Below are 22,393 nucleotides of genomic sequence, written 5' to 3' on the forward strand. Positions count from 1 at the left end.
CCTATTTAATTGCTCCATATGTTCTCTAGATAGAGTTAATTTTAATTGGTTTGGCCTCTCTTGATTATTCCTACTTTACGTAATTACCTCTTTTTATGTTTTTTGTTTATATAACTTTTAGGTAGTTTGTTTTACATTCTTTAGGATTTGTTAAGGTTTTCTTATGCAAAGAATTTTTCATTTTTATTGGATTGAATTAAAGCTTCACAAATGACATGAAAAGGTATTATTTCAAGACATATTAATAGGATTTTTTTAAATAAGTAATTTAAATATTTTATTTATAAATATAAATAATTTAGACATAATTTATATTTTTATGTCTTATTATTTATCTCGTTTATAGTGTAAATGAATTAATTATACACGAATTCTGATTTACACTGTAAATGAAATAAGACATAAATACTTGTGAACGTATCACGACACACATATTAAGTAAAGCATATTTCATTTTTTACACTATAAACGAAATATGTTCAAACATCGCCTATATATAGAACTCATTCATGGCGACTTTAAAGCATCACTTTCAGAGGTTTTTCACTTCTCTTCTCTCTCTTACGCCTTTTTTCTTGAGATATTTCAGGTGTTTGGACACTATGGTGCGCACAGATATACGGGAGAAACGATATCAACCGACTGAATGCGACGTGGCATATTGCTGGAACGATTAACTTCGAGGTTAATGTTGTTATTTTGTTCTTTCAATAAAAGAGTATATAGTTATAATTATGGTAGTAGTGTTGTGTAGATATATTGTAATATGTATGACTAGATTAGATGTTGTGTTAGAAATATAATATAGGTTAGGTTAGTTGCTAGTTTAATTTTTATTAGTTGTCGATATCTATTTTTAGTAATTTGTGTTATTGAATATTAATTGAAATTTTTGTTAAATAAATATTTTATTTAGAAATATTAGTTGTTAGATGTTTTATTTAAAAATATTTTATTTGGATATTATTAGATTTGAAAGTCTCATCACACAAAAAAAAGATCTAAATTACCTCATCAAGTTGGCTGCAATCACAGACCATCAAGTGTCCCTCATAGTAAGGTACTGCACCAAAATCATTTATCGTGTTTGGACAACAACTCTACAATGCTTGTAACAACCTCAGAACTTTGTTATATGATTCCTCCTAATTACTATAAATTTGTGCAATTGCCTTTTGCTTTGTCATTCACAACTTCTTATACGAGGGCTTGAAGTGATAGCTCTATCTAACTACACCTTATAGGACAGGAATAATAATAGGGTTTAGACTGTATAAGCGGCATGATGATACTACAAATGAGGTTACTATCCAACTGTCGATAGTCCTAAGACATGGTAGGGGCTAGACAAGTGTGCGTTGGCCTAGTAAGCCTTGTGTTCCAATTCAACAGGGAGATGACGAGACTTTCTATACACCAATTGGTAAGGTGACATGCCAATTGGTGTCTTAAAAGCTGTCCTATATGTCTATAATGCATTGTCAATCTACTTGGCCTAGTCTTTCCTTGATGCTCCCACTATTTTTTCTAGGATTATTTTAAGTTCTCTATTGAAAACTTCAACCTGGCCACTTGTCTGGGGATGATAAGGAGTGTCAATCTTATGTTTAACCTCATACTTGTCAAAAATAACTCCCTCCATTACTAATGAGTATTCTAGGGACACCAAATCTACAAAAAATATTCTTCTTGAGAAAGTTAGCAATAACTCTAGCATCATTAGTGAGTAGTGATATGATTTCTACCTACTTTAAAACATAATCAACTACAACAAGTATATATTTGTTAGAATGAAAGGAGCCCACAAAATCAATTTTCCAAACATCAAAGAGTTCAACTTCTAAAATGAAGTTTTGTGGCATTTTATTTCTTGCTGAAACATTTCCAATCCTTTAACACTTATCACAAGATGTAACAAATTTTCTGATTTCTTTGAATAGAGTTGGCCAATACAATCCACATTAGAGTGTAACACAGAGACTCCAAAGACATCCTGCTGCAGATTATCTGCAACGCACATGGTACTATGTTCAATCAGACTCCATAATCTTGTACTCGATACTCCTCTGGATGCTGGAATTCTTCGTATCTAGCATGACAACCTCCTTTCTCTTGAATATATGACCAATACAAAACTTCACAATACTATCTATGTTGAATATATTGAAAATGGAATATCCTCATGCATTGTGTCAAAATTTAGCATGTGATAATGGCTAGCTGCAGTTGACAACTCCAAAACTAGTTGTGGAGTGGGCAGAAGGTATTGAATTGTTCCACCTACTGGGATCTATGGTACAAACTCTTCCTCATCCTCATAAGAATTATTTTTATTATTGTCTATGCGTATTCTTCATTTGACTCCTCAATATCTACGTCCATGTGTTCCATTAGACTAGTATAGTGCAAAGAAAATGGTGCAAAAGGTGGGTCATTTTGGACAAAATTCGAATGCCCAAAATCACTACCACCTATGTCACCAACCTCTGCAGAAATCTCCATTACTTGTTGGACTATGATTCTCCATGGACATCAAATATTAGGTGCACATGTGCATTGTCATCAAGACAAAATACACGAAAACGAAATACTCTATTTTCTATTGGTACTAACAACCTATACCCAACTCTTCCAATCTCTTTTGTCCCATTAGCACTTATGCTCGTCATTATTAGGCTCTTTAACTCAGACAGAGAACTTGAACGATGAGTGTGTAAAAAGATAGAATTATCACACTCAAATACAACCCCATCATCACTATTTCTCATGTAATAATTAGAATATACACTCACCAAAATGTATTTACCACTAGCCATTTTTACTAAATTTATTGAAAGTATGGAGAAGAAGAATGGAAAAAGAGTGAATTGTCTATGAGAAAGGCTAATACTTGCAGTTCCTTTGTAGCTGGTTTAAATTTATTGCACTGTATCTTTTTACAGTATAAATGAACTAATTATGGACATATCTCATTTATAGTGTGTCTGAGTTGATTTAACACATATTTATTTATGTTGTAAACAAGATATATATAATTCGTCGTCTCTCACGTTTCACGAATGCACCTGTTTTATTAGTTAAAAATAGGGATAAGTACGATTATGGTCCCTAACGTAGAGGTCGAAAATTTATTTCATCCCCGACCTTTTTTCGCTACAAAATGGTCCCCCAAGGTTTCAGTTTATTTTAAAATCGTCATTTTTACCAATTTTATTTTTTATTACAAAATTACTCCTCATTAAAAAAATTATAAAATAAAATAAATATAAAATAAAAAAAAGAGGAAAGAAAGGGTACAAAGAAGCGGGGGTGGGAGAGAAAGAAAGGGGGGTGGGGCGCGAGAGGGGGGGAGGGAGGAGGGGGAGAGAAGGGGGACGCCATACCGCCGCACCGCCACTGCCCGCCCGCCGCCGCCGCCGCCTCTTCTTCTTCTTCTTCTTCTTCTTCTCCCGAGAGCAACTGCGACCCTCTCCCCTCCTTCTCTCCTTCCCTGTCTCAGACTCGTCGAACCAGAGCTCACTGCCGGCGAGCCTCCCCTGCTTCACCATCGCGCAGTAACATGGAGCCTCCCCTGCTTCACCACCGCCAGCGAGCCTCCCTACTTCCCCTCCCTCAATCCCTATCACAGAAGGAATCAGAGCTCACCGCCGCCCGTTACGCTCCCTTCAGCACCTTCCTGTCATGCCCAGACCACCGGCGCTCCACCACTGCCTTTCCTGTCCCCTCTTTTCTGTTTTCTATTTTTATAATCTGGTTATCATTTTGCTTTCAATTTCTATTTTTGGTTAGTGTTAGATGCTTGATTTGATTCTGGATTAGTTTAGCTGGATTTTAATTTTCTGTTAGTTGATTTTAAGGTATTGAATTGCTGAGAATTGCTGCTGAATTGTTGTTGTTGTTGTTGAGCTTCTGTTATTGAATTGCTGAAAATTGCTTCTGCTGTTCTTCTGCTTCTGCTTGATGTTCTGTTTTTAGTTGATGGTTCTTCTGATTTTCAATTTTGTTGATGGTTCTAATGATGATGATGATGACGATGACCATGATGATGGTGGTGGTGGGTTCCTGGTTTAACTTGGGTTCCTGGTTGATTTTGTTGTTCTGATGATGATGGTGGTGGTGCTTAGGCTTCTTTGCTGAGGTTGGTTGATTTTGGAGGTGAAGGGAAAGGGTATTTTCGTTCGAAGGACGATTTTAAAACAAACTGAAACCTTGGGAACCATTTTATAGCAAAAAAAAGGTCGGGGACGAAATAAATTTTCGATCTCTATGTTAGGGACTAAAATTGTACTTATCCCTTAAAAATATGTATTTTATATCATTTTAGTGTAATAGCTATTTCATTTACGTTGTAAATAAGATAAATAATAATATATAAAAATGTAAATTATGTTCAAAATATCTATATTTGCAAATAAATTATTTATTTAAAAAAATCGCAGATTAGTAGTCTCTAGCCAGTAGACACACTAATGTGACTTATTATATAAGAAAAAAAATTAAAAAAATAAATAAATAAAACGCTAGTTTAATATTAAGTAAATGGGAAGTTCTATGGTGCTGTCCTAAAAAACATGCATGTCATGCTGTCTCTACGTGTTGTGCTGAGATAAAGACACGTTTAGTTTTTTTTTAAATTGAATCCCGTTCTCCGTTTTACTTAGGGGAGGGATTAGTTGTGATTTTTAAGATTTGTTATGTGGATAGTGGGCTTGGTAGTATGGGCCAAAGTAGTGAATATGATGTCAAATAAAAAAGGACAGGGAGAAAATTGCAATGGGTAAAACAAGCCAACCCAAAAGAGAAAAAAAATCCTTTGAGTTACAGGTATTATTTTAACATGGGACAAACTATTTAAACAAAGTTAATAGAGAATAACAAAAAAAACAATGTTGACCAAAAAAATTTCTATAAGCATGAAAACTGTTGACCAAAAAAAATTCTATAAGCATGAAAACTGTTGACCAAAAAAAAAAAAGTAGCATATAAATAATGTTTTGCCTAAGTATACTTACTGAATTTAATTTTCTTAGTATAAGCATGACAATATTTTAATTTGCTTGTGTTGGATGTAGTTATTATATTAGATTGCCTTCTACTGTGTGTACTTCATGTATTACATTTATCGATCATGTTTAGATTTTTTTGTTTTTGGATTTAATTTAGTGTAACTTCAACCAATATCCTATCTGTTATGGGTTGGTGAAAAGACATGTCCAATCCATATATGAATTTCAAGTTTGTTATTGTTACATGTATGATTCTATTATGGAGTATTATAACACATTGATTTTTATTTAAGTAAAAAAAAAAAATTTAATCATAAATTATTATTTTTACAAATTAAAATATAATTTCTTAAAAAAATTTATTAAAATAATAGTTTATCATCAAAGACAGATACATGTATCACATTATACAAAAAAGCGCTCCACTACAATTAATAAAAGTTTATATAATAAATATTTTAATTCATAAAAAATATAAATTAATTTTATACTTATTGAAATTAAATTAATTTGATAAAATTATTAAAATGATTTAATAAATATTTTTATTGGATATCTATATAATTTTACTAACTTAATTCAATTTTCAAAAAATATTAAATTAATTTATATTTCCATTATTTAAAATATTTTTATTTTGTTTTTTACTTGAAAGAAAATTTCTTTCGTAAACACAAACATCTTATAGAATATTAGATGACAACCATTCATAAGCATTTAGCACATCAAGAAAAAGTAAAATACATAGTAGATTATTTTTTTATTTTGGGTTGGCCTTTTTTATCCACTATAATTTTCTCCCTACTCTTTTTTGTTTGACCTCATATTCACTACTTTGGCCCATACCACCAAGTCCACTATCCACATAACAAATCTCAAAAATCACAACTAATCCCTCCCCTAAACAAAAACGGAGAACGGAATTCAATTTTAAAAAAACTACACGTGTCTTTATCTTAGCACAACACATAGAGACAGCATGACATGCATGTTTTTTGGGACAGCACCATAGAACTTCCCTAAGTAAATACCCATTTAAGATATGTGAAGATGATTGATATCTATTTGATAATTTGTTAGATGATTTAAGATTATTTAATATTTAAGCTTAAAAAATTTTAGGATTTTGGTTTAATAATTGAGAGTTATATCAAATTTCAAGAAAAATATTACATTTTGATAGCAATAAAGAACCAGTAATAATATTTCCTTTTTATTCGACTTAATAATAACCTAATAATTTCACTTTATGAGTTTAATGAATTATATTATAACCATCATTCTTTTTAATAAAAATGTTACGATATTAATTATATATATGTCTAAGGAAATAAAATATGTGAAAAATAAATAATTTACTATTCTAGAATCAATTAAACGGCAAATCATAATTTCAGAATTATGATAAGATTTTATAACATATGACACATACACTATTTTAAATATGTGACATTATAGTATAATTTTTAACATAATATCTCTTATAATCTATACTAACTTGAGTTATTTAAGATATATTTTCACCATAAAAAATGAAAAAAAATAAATGAATTACGACAGTTTTCTATTTCTAATTTATTTTTTGATAATTTTATTAAGATAATTTTTTAATTTAAAAAGTCATAAAATACTTCTAGATGTTTTTATATAAAATTATTTTTATACGAGTAGTCACTTAATAGTAAATAATACTCCCACAAAATTTTTATATAAAGATGATAGTTGGATTAGTTTGTTTGGCATACTTAATTATATTATTTTATTTACATTTTAATTTTTAACTATTATATTTTTCATCTTTATACCAATATTCACTAAAAATAAAATAAAGAGTAAAATATTATTTTTGTCCCTAATATTTGGAGTAAATCCTAAAGTTATTCCTAACGTTTTAATCGTCCTATTTAAGTCCCTAACGTTTCAAAATTGACTTAATGTTGTCATGCTGTTAGGGATCCGTTAACAGAATTGACGGTGGGACAAAATTAGGACGATTTTAAAACGTTAGAGACTTAAATAGGATAAAAATGTTAGGGACAAAAATGATACATAAAAATAAATTTTAATTTAATTTAATTTTTCAATAATATTAATTTTTTACTGTACATAATATTCAATTATTTTTTAATTACATCTAAATAAATTACACTTAATCACATTACTTTTATTTTAAATAAATTTATTTTTTTATAATTTTAAAGAATTTTGATATATTAGAGACAAAAGGTATAATTTATATTTTATTATATATATATATTATTTTTTTCTGCAAGTTTATATACTAGTCATTCTACAAATATTTCATGATAACTAAAAATCTTTAAGAGTAAAATTATAAAAAAATTAATTTATTTAAAATGAAAGTAATATGATTAAGTGTAATTTATTTAGATGTGATTAAAAAATAATTGAATATATGTATAATAAAAAATTGATATTATTGAAGGATAAAATTAAAATTTATTTCTATGTATCATTTTTACCCCCTAACGTTTTTGTCCTATTTAAGTCTCTAATGTTTTAAAATCGTCTCAATTTTATTCCGCCGTCAATTTTGTTAATGGATCTCCAACGGCAAGACAATATTAAGTCCGTTTTAAAACGTTAGAGATTTAAATAAGACGTTTTAAATAATTTTGACCAAACGTTGGGAAATAAAAATGAGAGGGTAAAGAAAAGAGAAAGGAGAAATAAATTATCATTTGTACCCATAAAATATACAGACACGCAGATAAATTTACCCATATAAAAATAAAACGATAATTGTAACTACGGAAGATGATTTTTATGTGCCAAAAGTGTCTGAATATTGGTTATGTAATTAATCTATGTATTTTTGGCACACATAAACTATGTTCTATGATTATAATTATTATTTTATTGATACATTTGTATGTACAAATGGTAATTTATTCAAGAAAGGAGAGATTGAAGGGGCTGTATGAAGGGTGGTGGTTCGCTTTTTAATGAGTGGTGAAGTCGCTTTACTAAATTCCCGTCTCCACCCACTAACCTTCTCCTCATCCAATGTCTTTTTTTCATTTCTTGAATCCCCTAATCTCACTAATGTATGTTCTTCTTTTTCTCTTTATTTATTTAATATTACTATTATTCTTCTGCTTTCTTCTTCGGTTCCTCCTAATCGTAGAGGTTCCATGAAAACAAAAGGTAAAGTTGTTTTCTTTTCTGTGTTGATGTGGTAGGTACAAGTACAGCATGACCATTTTAATTGGACTCTCGAATTGGTGATTCCTTCCCCACCTCTTTCTCTCTCTTTTTCAATTGCATTGCAATGTAAGTCTTCTCTTTCCCCTTTCGTTCTCTTCTTTTTTCACACTTTCTTCTGCTTTGGAAATTCTGTGAACGTTTGTTTCCGTTGTGCACAAGATTAGATTTATCCAACCACAAAAGTCGCATGGATATGTGAACTCAATTTATTTCCTTCTCAAGATTTTAGTTTGCGGTGTTTTTTGTTGTGTTGTGTTAGGTATCAGTCACTGTTCACACTCATCTTTCACTCTCACTCACTGCTACCTCTTTTCTTCCTCAAGTTCATCTCTTTATTCTTATTATTTTATTTTCTTTTTCAATTTCCACATAGATTTGCAATTTTCACCCTATGTTTCCACTTCCCTTCTGGATCTGGGTTCATTCACTGCCTTCCAAGGAAATTTCCGTTTTTTATTCATAATTTTTGTTAGAAAAAAGTATATTTTAAGGATCGTTCTTGTTTTTTCATCTCTGCAACTCTTGATGGGGTGTAGCAAGTGTTTTTAACGGAGAAATGTTTTGTTGTGTGTGGAACGTTAACTTATAGAACATTAATGATGTATGTGTGGTGTTGCAGTTGGTGATTGTGATTCTAATTTATTGTGTTTTTTCTTTCTTGAGATGAATCATAGAAGGCAAGTTTCAAGATAGCTATGGGGCTTGTATTTTTTCTTGTGAAAAATTAGTGAGTGAGCATAATGTTTTCTGAAGGATTGGGGGCAGACGAATCTCTTTGTCAAGATGTCCATAGTTTGAGCGTGTCCAAGCGTCTTGTGAGGAGTGTCAGCCAGAAGCTGAGAAAGAAGAATAACAGAAGTGCGGGGGAAGAAGATGATGATCTGAAGGGTGTTGCTTTGAGATGCCTAACTCTGTACAGTCGAGGTGGGGGCTGCAAGGTAGGCGCCGACACCAGTGATGAATTCAGTGATTCAAATGGTAGGAGGAGATCGAGTGCCAGTGAAGAGGGTAGGGGATATAAACCTATTTGTGGCCCTGAAGAAACTGCCGTGGATTGTTTCTCGTATGGGGTGAGGGACATATTTTGGCGGAGACACTCTAGAAAGAATTCTGAAATTGAAGAATTGGCAGCAAATACTAGAATGCATATCTTTCTCCCGGACGATGTTCTGGAAATGTGTTTGGTCCGGCTCCCGTTGACAAGTCTCATGAATGCTCGCCTTGTGTGCAAGAAATGGAGGGCATTGACTACCACTCCTAGATTCCTCCAAATGAGAAGAGAGGGTTCATATCAAAATCCATGGCTGTTTCTGTTTGGTGCAGTTAAAGATGGCTTTTGCTCTGGGGAGATACATGCATTGGATGTGTCTATGAATCAATGGCATAGGATAGATGCCGAATACCTAAGGGGAAGGTTCTTGTTCTCTGTTGCCAGTATACAGGATGATATCTTCATTGTTGGAGGATGTTCTAGCCTGAGCAGCTTTGGGAGGGTGGATAGGAGCTCATTCAAGACGCACAAAGGGGTGGTCGTATTTAGTCCCTTGACGAAATCTTGGCGTAAAATACCATCTATGAAATATGCAAGATCAGTTCCTATATTAGGAGTTTCTGAGGTCAGTTCGGATTTCCCAACATGTCAAGGTCATCAAAGCCGGCAGGATAGACGTCCAAGATCAAGGATCGGTGGGGTGTCGGATGTCTATGAGGATCCTCATAAGCTCTCAATGAGACGTCATTGCAGATCTTCTTTCAATGAGAGTGAAGCTTCATCTGTTACCAGTAGAAGGACATACAAATTCCTTAGACAAAAGAGTGATCATTCAAGTTCAAAGGGAAGTAGAAGAGTTTTGCTGATAGCTGTAGGAGGTCTGGGATCATGGGACGAGCCTCTGGACTCTGGAGAAATATATGATTCTGTATCAAATAAATGGACTGAAATCCAGCGATTGCCTTTTGATTTTGGGGTTGCATGCTCTGGAATTGTTTGTGGCAAGATGTTTTATGTTTATTCCGAGACGGACAAGCTTGCGGCTTATGATGTTGAACGGGGATTCTGGATATCAATTCAAACCTCTCCATTTCCGCCCCGTGTTCTTGAATACTACCCCAAACTTGTATCTTCCGATGGCCGTCTTTTCATGCTCTCTGTGTCCTGGTGTGAAGGGGATGGTCAAATCGGGCGCCGGAACAAGGCTGTTAGAAAATTATGGGAGTTAGATCTCATGTATCTTACCTGGACTGAAGTCTCAGTGCATCCTGATGCCCCAATGGATTGGAATGCAGTATTTGTGGCAGACAAAAGCCTTATTTTTGGGATAGAGATGTTCAAGATATTTGGTCAGGTGTTGGATTTTTTCACTGTATGTGATGTGTCTGATATGGCACGCTGGCACCATATTTCAAGGAATCATGTCACTCATGTGCTGGATGCTTCTTCTTGCTTGACCAAAACTGTGGCAGTGCTACATCTTTGAAATCCTTAGCTTACATGCATGCATTTCTACTTTGTATTTGGCTGCACATAATTTTATACGGGCAAGTCTACTGAACTTTGCAGGTTCTCTGTTTCAGGGTTTCTTATGTACCTTATTTAATTCATTTCACACCAATCATAAAGTTGAATTCCCCCCTTTGGCTTTGCACTTGTATTTTTCTGCTATCCATCAAGTTCCTGGAATTATGTGTTTGTAAGATGAATTCTACTCTCTTTTATTCCTTGGTCATCTAAATTCATTTATTAGTTCACCAATCAACCTCATTTTGTCTTTTAGTATCTGGCCTCAAGCATTAGTCATTTTCATAGGTAGGATGCTAATTCCAATTTTCAAGCTTTGCTTAACCTTGGGAGTTAAATGAAAGCATTATTCTACTCTATAAAGCAATTTGGGTCCTGGACTACTCATTTAAGCAATTGCCTATTTTTATTTCTTCCTTATGGTACTTGAACAATTAAGTCAGATTATAATGAGAGAAAATAATAAACAAATTTCGTTTGAAGAGACGGTAGAAATGTGAAGAATTCGAGAAAGAAAAACAAAATAGGGTAACTCTTGGAGTAAGAAATATTTTTCAACGTATTACTTTGTGTCGCTCTATAGGTGTATTTAAAAGGTTATTAATTTATTGAAATGCTAAATTATGAAATAAGGTTTTTATTTTTTTTAAAGAATATCAGATTCATTTATAATTTAATCGTTAGAAGACAACGCATGCCAATGATGACAGGATATCAGTCTGCTTTAAGAGCTTTTGAAAATTGAGTAGTAGGACTAAAAGTTGTAAGGAAATTAATTCTTTTTAAGGGAGTTGTGTAATAATTGGTTATGGAATTAACAAAATTGAACATTTCTAAATTTTTATTCTTTCCATGCCTTTTTTAAGTCTTTTAATGTTTTAAATTTATATGTCAATTGGTTTGCGTGTTTTAACACGAAACTATATATACTTTTTTTCCTTTTAAAAAGATTGAATTAATTAAAATATGTAATCAAAATGCATTATCGTTATTTCTTATTTATGCAACTTAATATAAATTCGATTTTTAATTAAAAATAGTAATATTCAATTATATTGTCATAGATAGCTTTGCCATTACAAGCGACCAGATAACAATGTGGTTCTCTTCTCACCATCTTCTGCGTATTGAAAAGGTCACAACAGGTCTTTATACAAATTTGGTATTGGTTTCACGAATATTTTTAATTTCGATGGGAATTTAAACCAATTTCTGGAATTTCCTGGCCCAAATTTTCATACTGGTGTAAGTTCTGTAAAGAAGTTTTGACCCTTCATAATAGTCTTGCAAGGAAAAATTAACACCTCCTAAAAGAATGGGTAATTAGTATACAACAATCCCAACTGCAGTTGAATCAATGCATAGCAGATAAAATAAAACAAAAATATAGATACAATCCAAAACTGCTTGGAACAACAGAAAATTACATACAAATATTTGTAATCATAATTGTAAACCTCACATTGAAGCATCTACAACAGGCTTACGCTCCTCCCATGTTTGGGAAGATTCCGGAGAAGTTTGGTATCTTATCAACATGCTTGAGGGCACGCTCCGCAATCTGCCTTGTTCGGTAGTCGCCATGCTGGAAAGCATCCACAAGTGCAGTGCTCACATTTTGATCGCCTGAAACTTCATAGGCTATATCCTCTGTTCGCAACAATCTCTCCACTGCCCAGACTGCCCTCCTCCGCAAGTTCTCTGTCCGTTTCTCGAGTAACACATCGAGTATAGGCCTCACTCCCTCGGCATCCAACAACACCTGTACTCCTTGTTCAATATCCACTCCATCATCTATAAGAGTAGATAAGGCTGCAAGTGCTGCCTCAACTACATTCACATTCGTGTGGTCCAGTAGAGCTACCAACTTAAGGACTGCTTGCCCTTCAAAAAGGCAAAATGTTTCTTTTAAAGAGCACAACCCTCTGTGAATCCTACACAGTCCAGTAATGACCGGTTGTGTGTAACAGCATGTAAAGATTGAAGCACAAACACCTGGCGGTGGCAGATCAGGCAACTTTGTTAAATTTTTCGACTCTTGGGACAGATTCTCCAAAGCTGTGGCGGAAACCATCTGTACATTATCAAGTCCGTTAGTTTGAAGCATTTCAATAAACAATGCAGCAAGATTGTGGTCACGACAGAGTGCAAGGGCTTCCGGCTCCTGATCTATGACATATGTAACCCTTGCAAGAATCTTCACAAGCCCTTCAAGAAATGGTGTCATGAAGCGACTGCTCCTGATCTCACCCTTCCTGATGGCAATCACCCTAGATATGACCAGCTGAAATGCACCTTCATCTAGCAGCTGCCTTGTGAGTCCCAAATCCCTCTCAGGAAGATCCGCTAAAAGGCCAACAGCTGCTGCCTGCTCTTCAGTGATTCCTGTACTCTCTGATATGACTTTAACTAGACCACTAAGCTGTCCGACTGAGCCACGTAGAGCATCGGCTAGTTCCTGACCCATGTGGGGTGAGAGATTTCGAAGAAGTCTTATGGAAGCTACACGCAGATCTTTCTGTGGAGCCTCAATGAATTGAACTAAACTGATAGTGGCGCCGGAACTTTTGATAGCAGAAACCACACTCAGAACTGTGGTTGGAGAATTAGTGAGTCCGACAAGAACTTGGAGAAGTTTGCACTCAATTGCTGGACCAGTATTGCTTATGAGATGAAGTAGATTATGAACTATGTCCTCTGAGACCAGAGTTTGGTGACCAGGTCCGAAAGGAATTGAGTCAAAGTCTTCCCCTGAGTTCACCACATTGGCAAGAATTGTAGCAGCAACCTCTTTTAATCGTGTTGGAAGCTGATTTGGACCCACTGCAAAAAGGTCATTGACAAGAGGAGAAAGTATTCCCGCTTCGATAAGAACCTTTGCACTTGGCTCGCACGATATCTGATTTAGTGCCTTCAGTGCAGCTTCTCTTGACTGCATATTACCACTTTTCATTATATTGATCAAAGATGAACCTGCAGTTCTAGCAACATGGACTTTGACGTCATTGTTCAAAACCAGCTCACCAAGGAATCCAGCCATTGAAAGTTTTGTTTCCGGTGGACCTGAAAGAATACATGATAATGATTTGATTCTCACATATGAAAGAGAGTTCTGCAACCAATCTTGAGTCCCGATACTAAGAATAATAACAATTATAATAATAATAAACGGATACCCATTTCAAAAGCAAAATATAAATTATGCTCTCTTGAGAATTAACATAAATAGTGAGCAAAGTAGCCACACAACACAGCTATGATTGAGATTAATTACAGAGTAGTGTTAGCACCTTCAAGAAGTTGGGTCAGAAGAGGCTTCAATCTACCATTTTCAGCCATCTGCCGTACGTTATTCTCACACTTCTCCAGATTCTCCAATGTTTTATCAGCCTTCTCAACAGTAGAAAGATCTTCTGAATTGCTGCTTGTCATTCCAACTAATATAAGAATAGCTCCATTAATTGAACCAATCTTCTCACATAGGGTTTCAGATTTTGAGAGCTCATAAAGCAAAGAGACAGCTTCCTCTCTTTCTTTTGAAAGCTCATGAGACAGGAATTTTACAACTGTACGCACAGTGTCACCTTCAGCCAACAATTCCTTTGGAACAAAGAGAAGATGTTAACATAAATCCCAAAGGCAAACTGCCAGAGCTAAAAAATAAAATTAAAAGTTGAAAAAATACGCACACATACTGCAAAGGAAAATAAATGATAGCCAGCAAAGAAGTCACAACCTTATTTTCATCGTCTTCCTCTACCACAACTCTAAGAGTTTCCAAAGCTCTACATCGTATCTTACGGCTGCTGCTCTTCAACATGTCAACAATCATGGGTATGAGCCCTGCACTGCGGACATTATGCTTATTTGACCTGCTTCTTCGGCATATGTGCTGGATATACTTTAAAGTATGAAGCGTATCATTTTCTGGACTTCCCATATTCAACGAGCGGCGAGCCATATCCAGCTGTGCAGCTTCATTCCTGGCCGTCCACTCTTCAATGGTGTTTCGCAGAGCCATACTTGGATTCAGTTCTGCACTCTTTAACTCCTGCAGAGTCAACGGACAAACAAGTTGCCGTCCACTTTCCTTGCATTCCTTGAACCACTTTTCAATTGCTTCACGTTCAAAAGTCTGTCCATTTTCTAACGTTACAGGGTCCCGCATAACTTGCTTTGTCAGAGGACACACGAAAGCATCATAAATGGGCTCAATGTGCAACCTATCGAAATGAAAGCTATCATCTGACTGGCTGCCAGGGTCATTGCTTCCATCCCAGCTTGAAGCCATCATATATGTTTCCTATTCCCCCAAAGAAAACAACACAGCAAGGTAGTGCTGATAAGTTTCCATTGTTCAATAATGACAATTCATAAGATCAAAAGAGTAGTTAAACAATGAAGAAATTTGATGTAAACGCACAAACAGAATCATGCCTTGGCAAAGATATATTCTTACTACAACGACGAAATTGCAAAGAACCATTGAATTAAGTCAAAATTAGAGAACAGTTCAACAATCTAGTGCTAAAATAATAATAATAATAATAATAATAAGGATCACTGAATTAAGATCTCCCAGAATCGACACATATCGCCTTAATTTAGAAAGAGAGCCATACAAACTAGTCCAGATTAATTTCCATTGAAATTATCGTTGCAATCAAGAGGAAAATTCCGAGAAAATTCAAACCCAACAAAAATAAAAACATTTCTTCAGAGCAGAGATAATTTGGGTTACGACCAAGGACAACAAAACAAAGGGGGGTTGGGGGGGGGGGGGGGAGGATCAATAATTTTGTCTAAATTTCAAAAATAAATAATAAATTGCAGAATTGAGCTGATCAATAAGAGTTACCTGTGTAAATCAAAATTGGTGGAAGTGGCAGAGATACTATTCTGAAACCCTACTTTTTAGTTTATACTAAAGTTTGAGAGTTAAAGAAAAGAGGTTGAGGAAAAGTTGATTGGAGAAAGTGGTTGGTGCAGTGTCATGGTATAAAGAGCTGGAATTGCAGAGATGAAAGTTGAGATGTAGGAACAAAGAAGAGGAGGAGGAGGAGGAAGAAGAGAACAACAGCAACAGAAATTGCAAAAATAAATAAATAAAATTAAAAGAGAGGAAAATCAGAGAGAAGGAGAGAAGGTTGACTGGGAGGAAATAGTCATCAACTCAGCCAGCCTGAGAGAGAGATTATTATGTTTGTTTATGATATTTTTTATGATATAAAAATTATAAATAAAAAACATTTTCACAAAAATAATACAAGTAAAATAACATATTTCTTATTTATGTACAGTGTCCCTTCAAACACTGCCAGGTTGGCTCCACTCGTGTTTTTATCAATATCAATCATTACTTTATAATGATACTACGGAGGCGGTGGACCTTTGGATTGCTAAGGTGCCGCGAGCTCGACTTATATAATATGCGTGTCATCTCTACATACGGTTGTCTGTATGGACAACGGCGGCTGGTAATCATGGTGGTACTGTATCGACTTTTGCTTTGAGGAGAGAGTGAGAGAAAAAGTTCACACCATATTGAGAGAAGGAAGTAATCCTAATTTGATTTCATAAATGACGAGATTTTGATTTGATTTAAATTTTAAATTGAAAACTATTCAAAATTAATTAATTGTCATAACTGATAGGAATTATGATTTGATTCAAATTTTAAATTGAAAACTACTCAAAATTAATTAATTGTCATAACTGATAGGAATTATGATTTGATTCAAATTTTGTCTCTAATTTAATTCTAATTTCAATTTAATCTCATTGTACACATTGTATAAAATATACATTGGCTTTTTCTTGTAACTGTTTAACGTGAGTTATCTTTTTTATTTTTCTATTGACCCTTTGTTTTCTAAACTCTTTATTATTACTTCTTTATTATTACCTGCACACTTACCAACCATTAATTAAAATTTTAATTATGCCTTTTTGGATTCTACGCGTAGGTTTTCAAGGATGAAATGGATGGTGACGGTATAATAAGTGAGTGAGGCAAGATATTTCATCTACTAAAACTCCAGTGGATTCGTTTCTTTAGTCTGAAAGTATTTCATACACCATGAAGAAGAGGGTTTTAAATAATCGCAAGTCTGTTCGTGCAAAGGGTGAGTGTTATGTTGTATTTAGGGGACGGACACCCGGAATATACAACACTTGGGAGGCGGCAGAACCACAGGTGAGTGGCTATCCGAAGAATTTGCATCGCCGTTATCGGAGTTTTGAAGCGGGTAGGAGAGCATGGGTTGATTACATGCACGAGCAGTGTGTGGGTGTTTCAAACAACGGCCAAGGAAGTCAGCAGTTACCTGTTGGTGTTGCCTCTGGTTCGGCAAGTGCAAGCGACTCCCATCTTCATCATGACCTATACTTCACAGCAGACGTGGTGAGTGGTGGACCGCATCTTTGTTTTAACTCATCCTCACATCAGGTGTCACAGCCAACTTCCCCAAATGAAAGTGAAGACCACCTCCCGGGTTCCGACGGTAAGTGCTTTTTATGATACTGTTGGAATTTTTCTATTTTAGACTGTGAATAAAGAAGTTGGGTTTATTTTTGAATAACCGATCGTTTATTGTGGTGTTGCATTGGCGCAGCAAGTGCCATTGCGCGACTTCAACATGCAGTCAGCAAGTTAGAGGGGCGTGTGTCTCAGCTAGAGGTGGAAAACAAGAAGCTTTTAGAGGCAATGGATCAGATGTCAAATTTGTTAAGGACGAAGACTCACAACAAGTAACAATTTTTCCTAAAAGTCGGTTGATTTTGATGTATGCTATGTTGGGCGATTCATAAGTAATTGACTAGTGAAAGCAATGCACATGGCCTCATTATGTGAGTTTTTTTTTGTTGGTTTCTAAAATGTAGCTGTGTTCAATTTTTGGTTATGTGTTTTATATCGTCTGAATGTCATGTTTTGTGTGTGACTGCGTTGTTCGATTTTTGGTTATGTTGTTAAGTAGGAATGAATTGGATCTCCTTAACCTTCGTAACCTATTTGGTTCAATGATTCATTGTTGATTATCTATAAAAATATATAATTTATAACAATATATAATGGGAATTAAGAGGGTTTGGTATTCAATATTTTTTTTCTATTTTACCCCTATTTTTATAATCTAAAACTACATCCTCAATCACGTACTCACGTACGACAGAATGATGTAACTGCTTCACTTAAAAAAATTGCTCACTCTCAATCGTAAGATTATAAAAATGGCTCTATTTACACTATAGTTTAAACAAGGTAATTTTTTTAATTAAATGTACAAAGAATAATTTTTCTCTTTAAATTATTATCATACTATTTTAATATACTTTTGATGCTTATCTACAATATATAATGATAATTAGTGTCTAAATTTAAATTCCAATATTACTCTTAAAGAGAGGTTTATTATTAAAAAAATTCTTTTGTCAATTACGTTAAATAAAAAAATTTCTACCTATTTTTTTACAGTAACCTCATTAAGATATTCTTATTAGATGAAAATTATTGTTACAAGTATTTTTATTAAGATATGTTTTTAAGGAATAAAAATAAAATAGTTCAATAAGAATAATTTAAAAAAACAATAAATTTACACTAATAATTTTTCTCTTCAAATTATTAACGTACTTTTTTAAATACTCTAAGTACCTACACAATATATAATATCAATTAGCGTTCAAATTTAAGTTCCAATATTATTATTAACGAGAGAGATTTATTAGTTTTTAAAAAAATTTACACACAATAATTTTTGTATCAATATATCATGATTCATTTTAAAAATAATATTTATTCATCTAAGTCATAGAATGTCTTAAAAAAATTATATTTAAATAATTTTTTTATCTTTTAACTATTTTATATTTTTAGATTCAAAACTTTGTATTTTTTTTATTCAAAATTTATTTTTATATTTTATTTTAATTCTATTATTCAAAACTATTAATATGAATTTTAGTTTTTAGGATAAATAAAGAGATGGGATTTTTTTTATAAATTAAATTATTGAAAAACTTATTTATTATAAAAGAAGTCAAATGTATTTCTTGATTATAAGAATACATATAATTCAACTTTTGAATGTAATCAAAATAAATATAAATTTATTCAATTTTTTAAAATTTACATTAATTATTAAAATTATAATATAATGAATGTACTCCTATACAAATATAAAAACGATTTCATAACTATTTTTTTGTTAGGAGAAAACATGACTTAATAAGCATAAAGTCTAATTTAAACAACTATAGATAAGTAAAATAAGTAACAAAAAACGAACATAAAATTTAATTTTTTTTGTTATTTAGTATAAAAATAAATATAATAAAATAAATCATTGTTTTCATACAAAATGACATAAAATTTGACATTATCCCTTTCTAGAACTATTTATTTTTTTTAGTTTTTATTCTTATTTTTGTGCTTTATTTTAATTTTGTTAAACAAAAAAGTTCTAATATTATTTAACTTTAATTTTTAACTTTTGCCACAAATAAAAATATATGACTTTGTGTGTATTAAATAATAAAAAAATACTCGAAACAAAAAAAGTTAAGTTTGCTCTTTCATTATATTTATAGGAGTGTAAATTATTCGCACAAGTGTTACAAGACCTTTTTTTTTTTTTTACTTTTTTTTTTAAAGTAGTATTCACTTTTGATTGTAATAATTATGAATTAATACCTGGTGATAACTAATTGCGATTGTAGAGAAGATAGAAGGAGAAGAAGAGAGAACAAGCCAATATAAACATGGGGATGAGCCAATGATAAATATGTAGATAGATAATGGTAAGGAAAAAGAATAATGAAAACAAAAATTAAAAATTCTAAAAGAATAATAAAACTAAAGATAATTTGAAATGTTGAATATAAAATTATTAAAAATAAAAGTTTTTTAGCCATTAAAATTATACGAAAGAAAAGAGTGATTTAAATATAAATTTTTATATTTACGCTAGATTAAATAAAATTGAAAAATGAATAAATTTATAAATATTTATAATTTTTTATCTTCATTGTTACACATAATAACAACTTAATGATTTAAGTATTATACTTAAATTAATTTAAATTTAATTATTCTATATATTAAAAAAATTAAATAACTTATAGATTTTTTTTTATTTTTTATTTAATTATTTTATACAAAATTTTTGAATGCTTGATATCTTAATTTTTTTTAAAATGATAAAATATGATTTAACAAGCAAGTATGAAAAATAAATATCTGAATAATAGTTATACATCTAAATATCTAAATCAAACAAAAAAAATAATTTTTTTTAACAAATCTTTAACAACTCTAAAGTTAATATAAGGGATAGTTATGGATCAAGGCGATGAACAAAAATGAGAGCTATTATAATGATGTGGTGATAATTGATTGCATTTGAAATTAATAGAAGAAGAAAACAAGGAAATAGAATAAAATAAAGTTAATAGTGACGAGACAATAATAATTATTAATATAATTTTATTTTAACAAAATATGATATAAATAAATCACGTTAATATTAAAATAAAAGAATATTTATCAAATAAATTTAAAAAATAAATAATATATCAATAAAAAAATTAAAATTAATTTCTTAAAAATAATAGAAAAACAGGAAGCAGCTAGGATATATAATTTAATTTTTTTTTTATGCATCAAGATTAAATCAATACATATCGAAATTAGTCAAATTACCAATATTTGGGATCAAACAAGCGTTCCAGCGATCGGAGGCTGGAATTGTGAACTAACTAATTTTCATGGAGGAACGGCATTTCATTCCCGAAAGTGGCGGCGATCAAGAACCATCGCAGGAGGCGGTTGAAGTTGAGAATCGACGGGAAGTGCGACTCCAGCCTGGAGCTGAAGAGAAACTCGTGTTGCAATTCATGGACTCGCTTAATAGCTATCTTTCCCTCTCTCACTCTCTCTCTTCCACACTTGGACAAGTAGGTATTCATTCTTCTTCCTAATTCCCTAAAAAACTAAAATCTTCTCACAATTCTGCAATTCATTTGCCCTAATTTTGGACAGGCATGGATGGAATTAGCAAGTGCGAGGCATTCCATGGGAACTGCACGCATTAATACTTCTCTTTTGGACCTCAAATTCCATCCAGCTTCTACAACGTTGAAGATTACCGAATATGATGGTAAAGTCTGTGTTTTTATAGTGGAACATGGTGGTAATTGTTCAATCCTTTTGCTGTGTACTTCTTGATTATTTATCTGTTTGAATATATTGAAGTTGATTCGGTAGATGCAAAAGCATGGTTCGTGTTGCGTAAATGGGTATCCTCTGAAGAAGATGAAGATAGTAATAGCACCAAATCTTCTGGTATGGCATTCTTACCTGAGTAATTAGGGTTGTGCTAATTTAAGCATATTTTTAAATGAAACATACCTACTCAAACCAAACTTCTGCTTCATTTGTTATTTGATTCTGCTGTTGTGTACTTTTAAGTACTTCTGTTAGATGTTTCTAATTTTCTTATACATGGTGGTTTTACAAACTGCTGAGATGACCATTGCAAAGAAATTTTCAGAACTCGCAGATGATGATGATGTAGTAGTAAGTATTCTACACTTTCTTCTTCTTGCACTGGATTGTTATTAAGATCATTGCTACCATGATGGAATCATGGAGTGAACAAATTATAGACATTTCCCTTGTACAAGTTTCTAAGCTTTGAATTGAGTTATTGTATAAATGTTGTTAGTGATATTCACAGGTTCGAAGGGAGCGAGCGAAGTCATTGTCAGTCTTTGGAATTTTAATTCCGCCAAAGCTTCGAGCCGCCCAACTGTCATTTGAGAGAGGTAGACATATAAGAATTAAGAATTGATGATCTTAAATCTCCTTGCTTCCCTTGCAAATGTGCTGATAACCAGGATATAACACATTCTGTCGAATGAAATTCTTTGCAGCACTAGAGACACTAGTAGAAATGGCAAATATGCGATCGTCATTCCTATATTCGTTTCACCAACTTCATCAAGAGGTAGAAGATACTAAGGAATAGGCAGCATTGGGTGGCAAGCAGTATCATCAAAGGGTAACATGATTTTCCCTTTATAGAAACCATTATCCTTTCTTCCGCCTTTAGCTGGAAAGACAGAGACAGAATGAGGAAAGTAAAAGTAATTGGTTTGCAAGATAACTCAATGATTAGCGAGAAATTCGTAACCAAATAGAATTTTTTTTCCCCCACTTATTACTAGCATGCTTAATTTTTTTGCATGTACAGGATGCCGGAAATGTGTAGCATGTGGATTATCTGATTATAGTAATGGGGACCAGCATTCCAGGTTGTTGACGTTAAATTGACTGATTTGTCAGAAGATAGTGAAATATATTCGCATCATGTTCATTTCGTTTTTGCATCCCGCGTATAAAATTATCTTTCAACGGTTTATGAGATGTTAAAGATGAAGCAAAAGCAAGTTCCTTAAGATAGTTTTGCCGACACTAGCTTCATGTTTCTTGTGTTTGGCTTAATAACGCACTCTATTTATTCATCAACCTTACTGCTCACTTGGAAAATGGCGTGTAATTATGCTTGTTCTTTTTCTATAACATGGGAGGCTGAAAAATGAATAAATTACAATATTAAAACGAGCAATTTTTCTATTGTTA

The 22,393-nt window shown here is 32.8% G+C and overlaps 3 protein-coding genes across 5 annotated transcripts; 2 read left to right on the forward strand and 1 right to left on the reverse strand.

Annotated features, from left to right (window-relative positions):
• The first annotated feature begins 7,877 nt into the window (after positions 1 to 7,877).
• Positions 7,878 to 10,990, forward strand: LOC112766937 (F-box/kelch-repeat protein At5g42350). The gene is made up of 3 exons (XM_025812830.3): positions 7,878 to 8,074; positions 8,210 to 8,300; positions 8,909 to 10,990. Exon 3 carries the CDS (start codon positions 8,975 to 8,977, stop codon positions 10,709 to 10,711), a length of 1,737 nt encoding a protein of 578 aa, XP_025668615.1. The 5' UTR covers positions 7,878 to 8,074; positions 8,210 to 8,300; positions 8,909 to 8,974; the 3' UTR covers positions 10,712 to 10,990.
• A 1,041-nt stretch (positions 10,991 to 12,031) lies between these two features.
• Positions 12,032 to 16,088, reverse strand: LOC112764690 (U-box domain-containing protein 44). Its single transcript, XM_025810420.3, has 4 exons — positions 15,611 to 16,088; positions 14,489 to 15,055; positions 14,043 to 14,352; positions 12,032 to 13,815 (listed from the first exon to the last, which is right to left on the reverse strand). The coding sequence occupies exons 2-4, from the start codon at positions 15,044 to 15,046 to the stop codon at positions 12,236 to 12,238; spliced, it is 2,448 nt and encodes an 815-aa protein (XP_025666205.1). The 5' UTR covers positions 15,047 to 15,055; positions 15,611 to 16,088; the 3' UTR covers positions 12,032 to 12,235.
• Positions 16,089 to 20,381: 4,293 nt separating this feature from the next.
• On the forward strand, positions 20,382 to 22,127 carry LOC112764692 (uncharacterized). Of its 3 annotated transcripts, none has more exons than XM_025810424.3 (7): positions 20,408 to 20,706; positions 20,792 to 20,909; positions 21,017 to 21,094; positions 21,303 to 21,328; positions 21,489 to 21,576; positions 21,685 to 21,812; positions 22,005 to 22,127. In XM_025810424.3, the coding sequence occupies exons 1-6, from the start codon at positions 20,518 to 20,520 to the stop codon at positions 21,777 to 21,779; spliced, it is 594 nt and encodes a 197-aa protein (XP_025666209.1). In that variant the 5' UTR covers positions 20,408 to 20,517; the 3' UTR covers positions 21,780 to 21,812; positions 22,005 to 22,127. The 3 variants fall into 3 exon arrangements, with proteins under 3 accessions (XP_072078187.1, XP_025666209.1, XP_025666208.1); XM_025810423.3 differs by having other exon boundaries at positions 20,418 to 20,706; positions 21,005 to 21,094; XM_072222086.1 differs by having other exon boundaries at positions 20,382 to 20,706; positions 21,005 to 21,094; positions 21,685 to 22,127.
• The last annotated feature ends 266 nt before the right edge of the window (positions 22,128 to 22,393 follow it).

Source organism: Arachis hypogaea, chromosome 17, assembly GCF_003086295.3.
Source record: "Arachis hypogaea cultivar Tifrunner chromosome 17, arahy.Tifrunner.gnm2.J5K5, whole genome shotgun sequence".
In the NCBI taxonomy this organism is placed as follows: domain Eukaryota; kingdom Viridiplantae; phylum Streptophyta; class Magnoliopsida; order Fabales; family Fabaceae; genus Arachis; species Arachis hypogaea.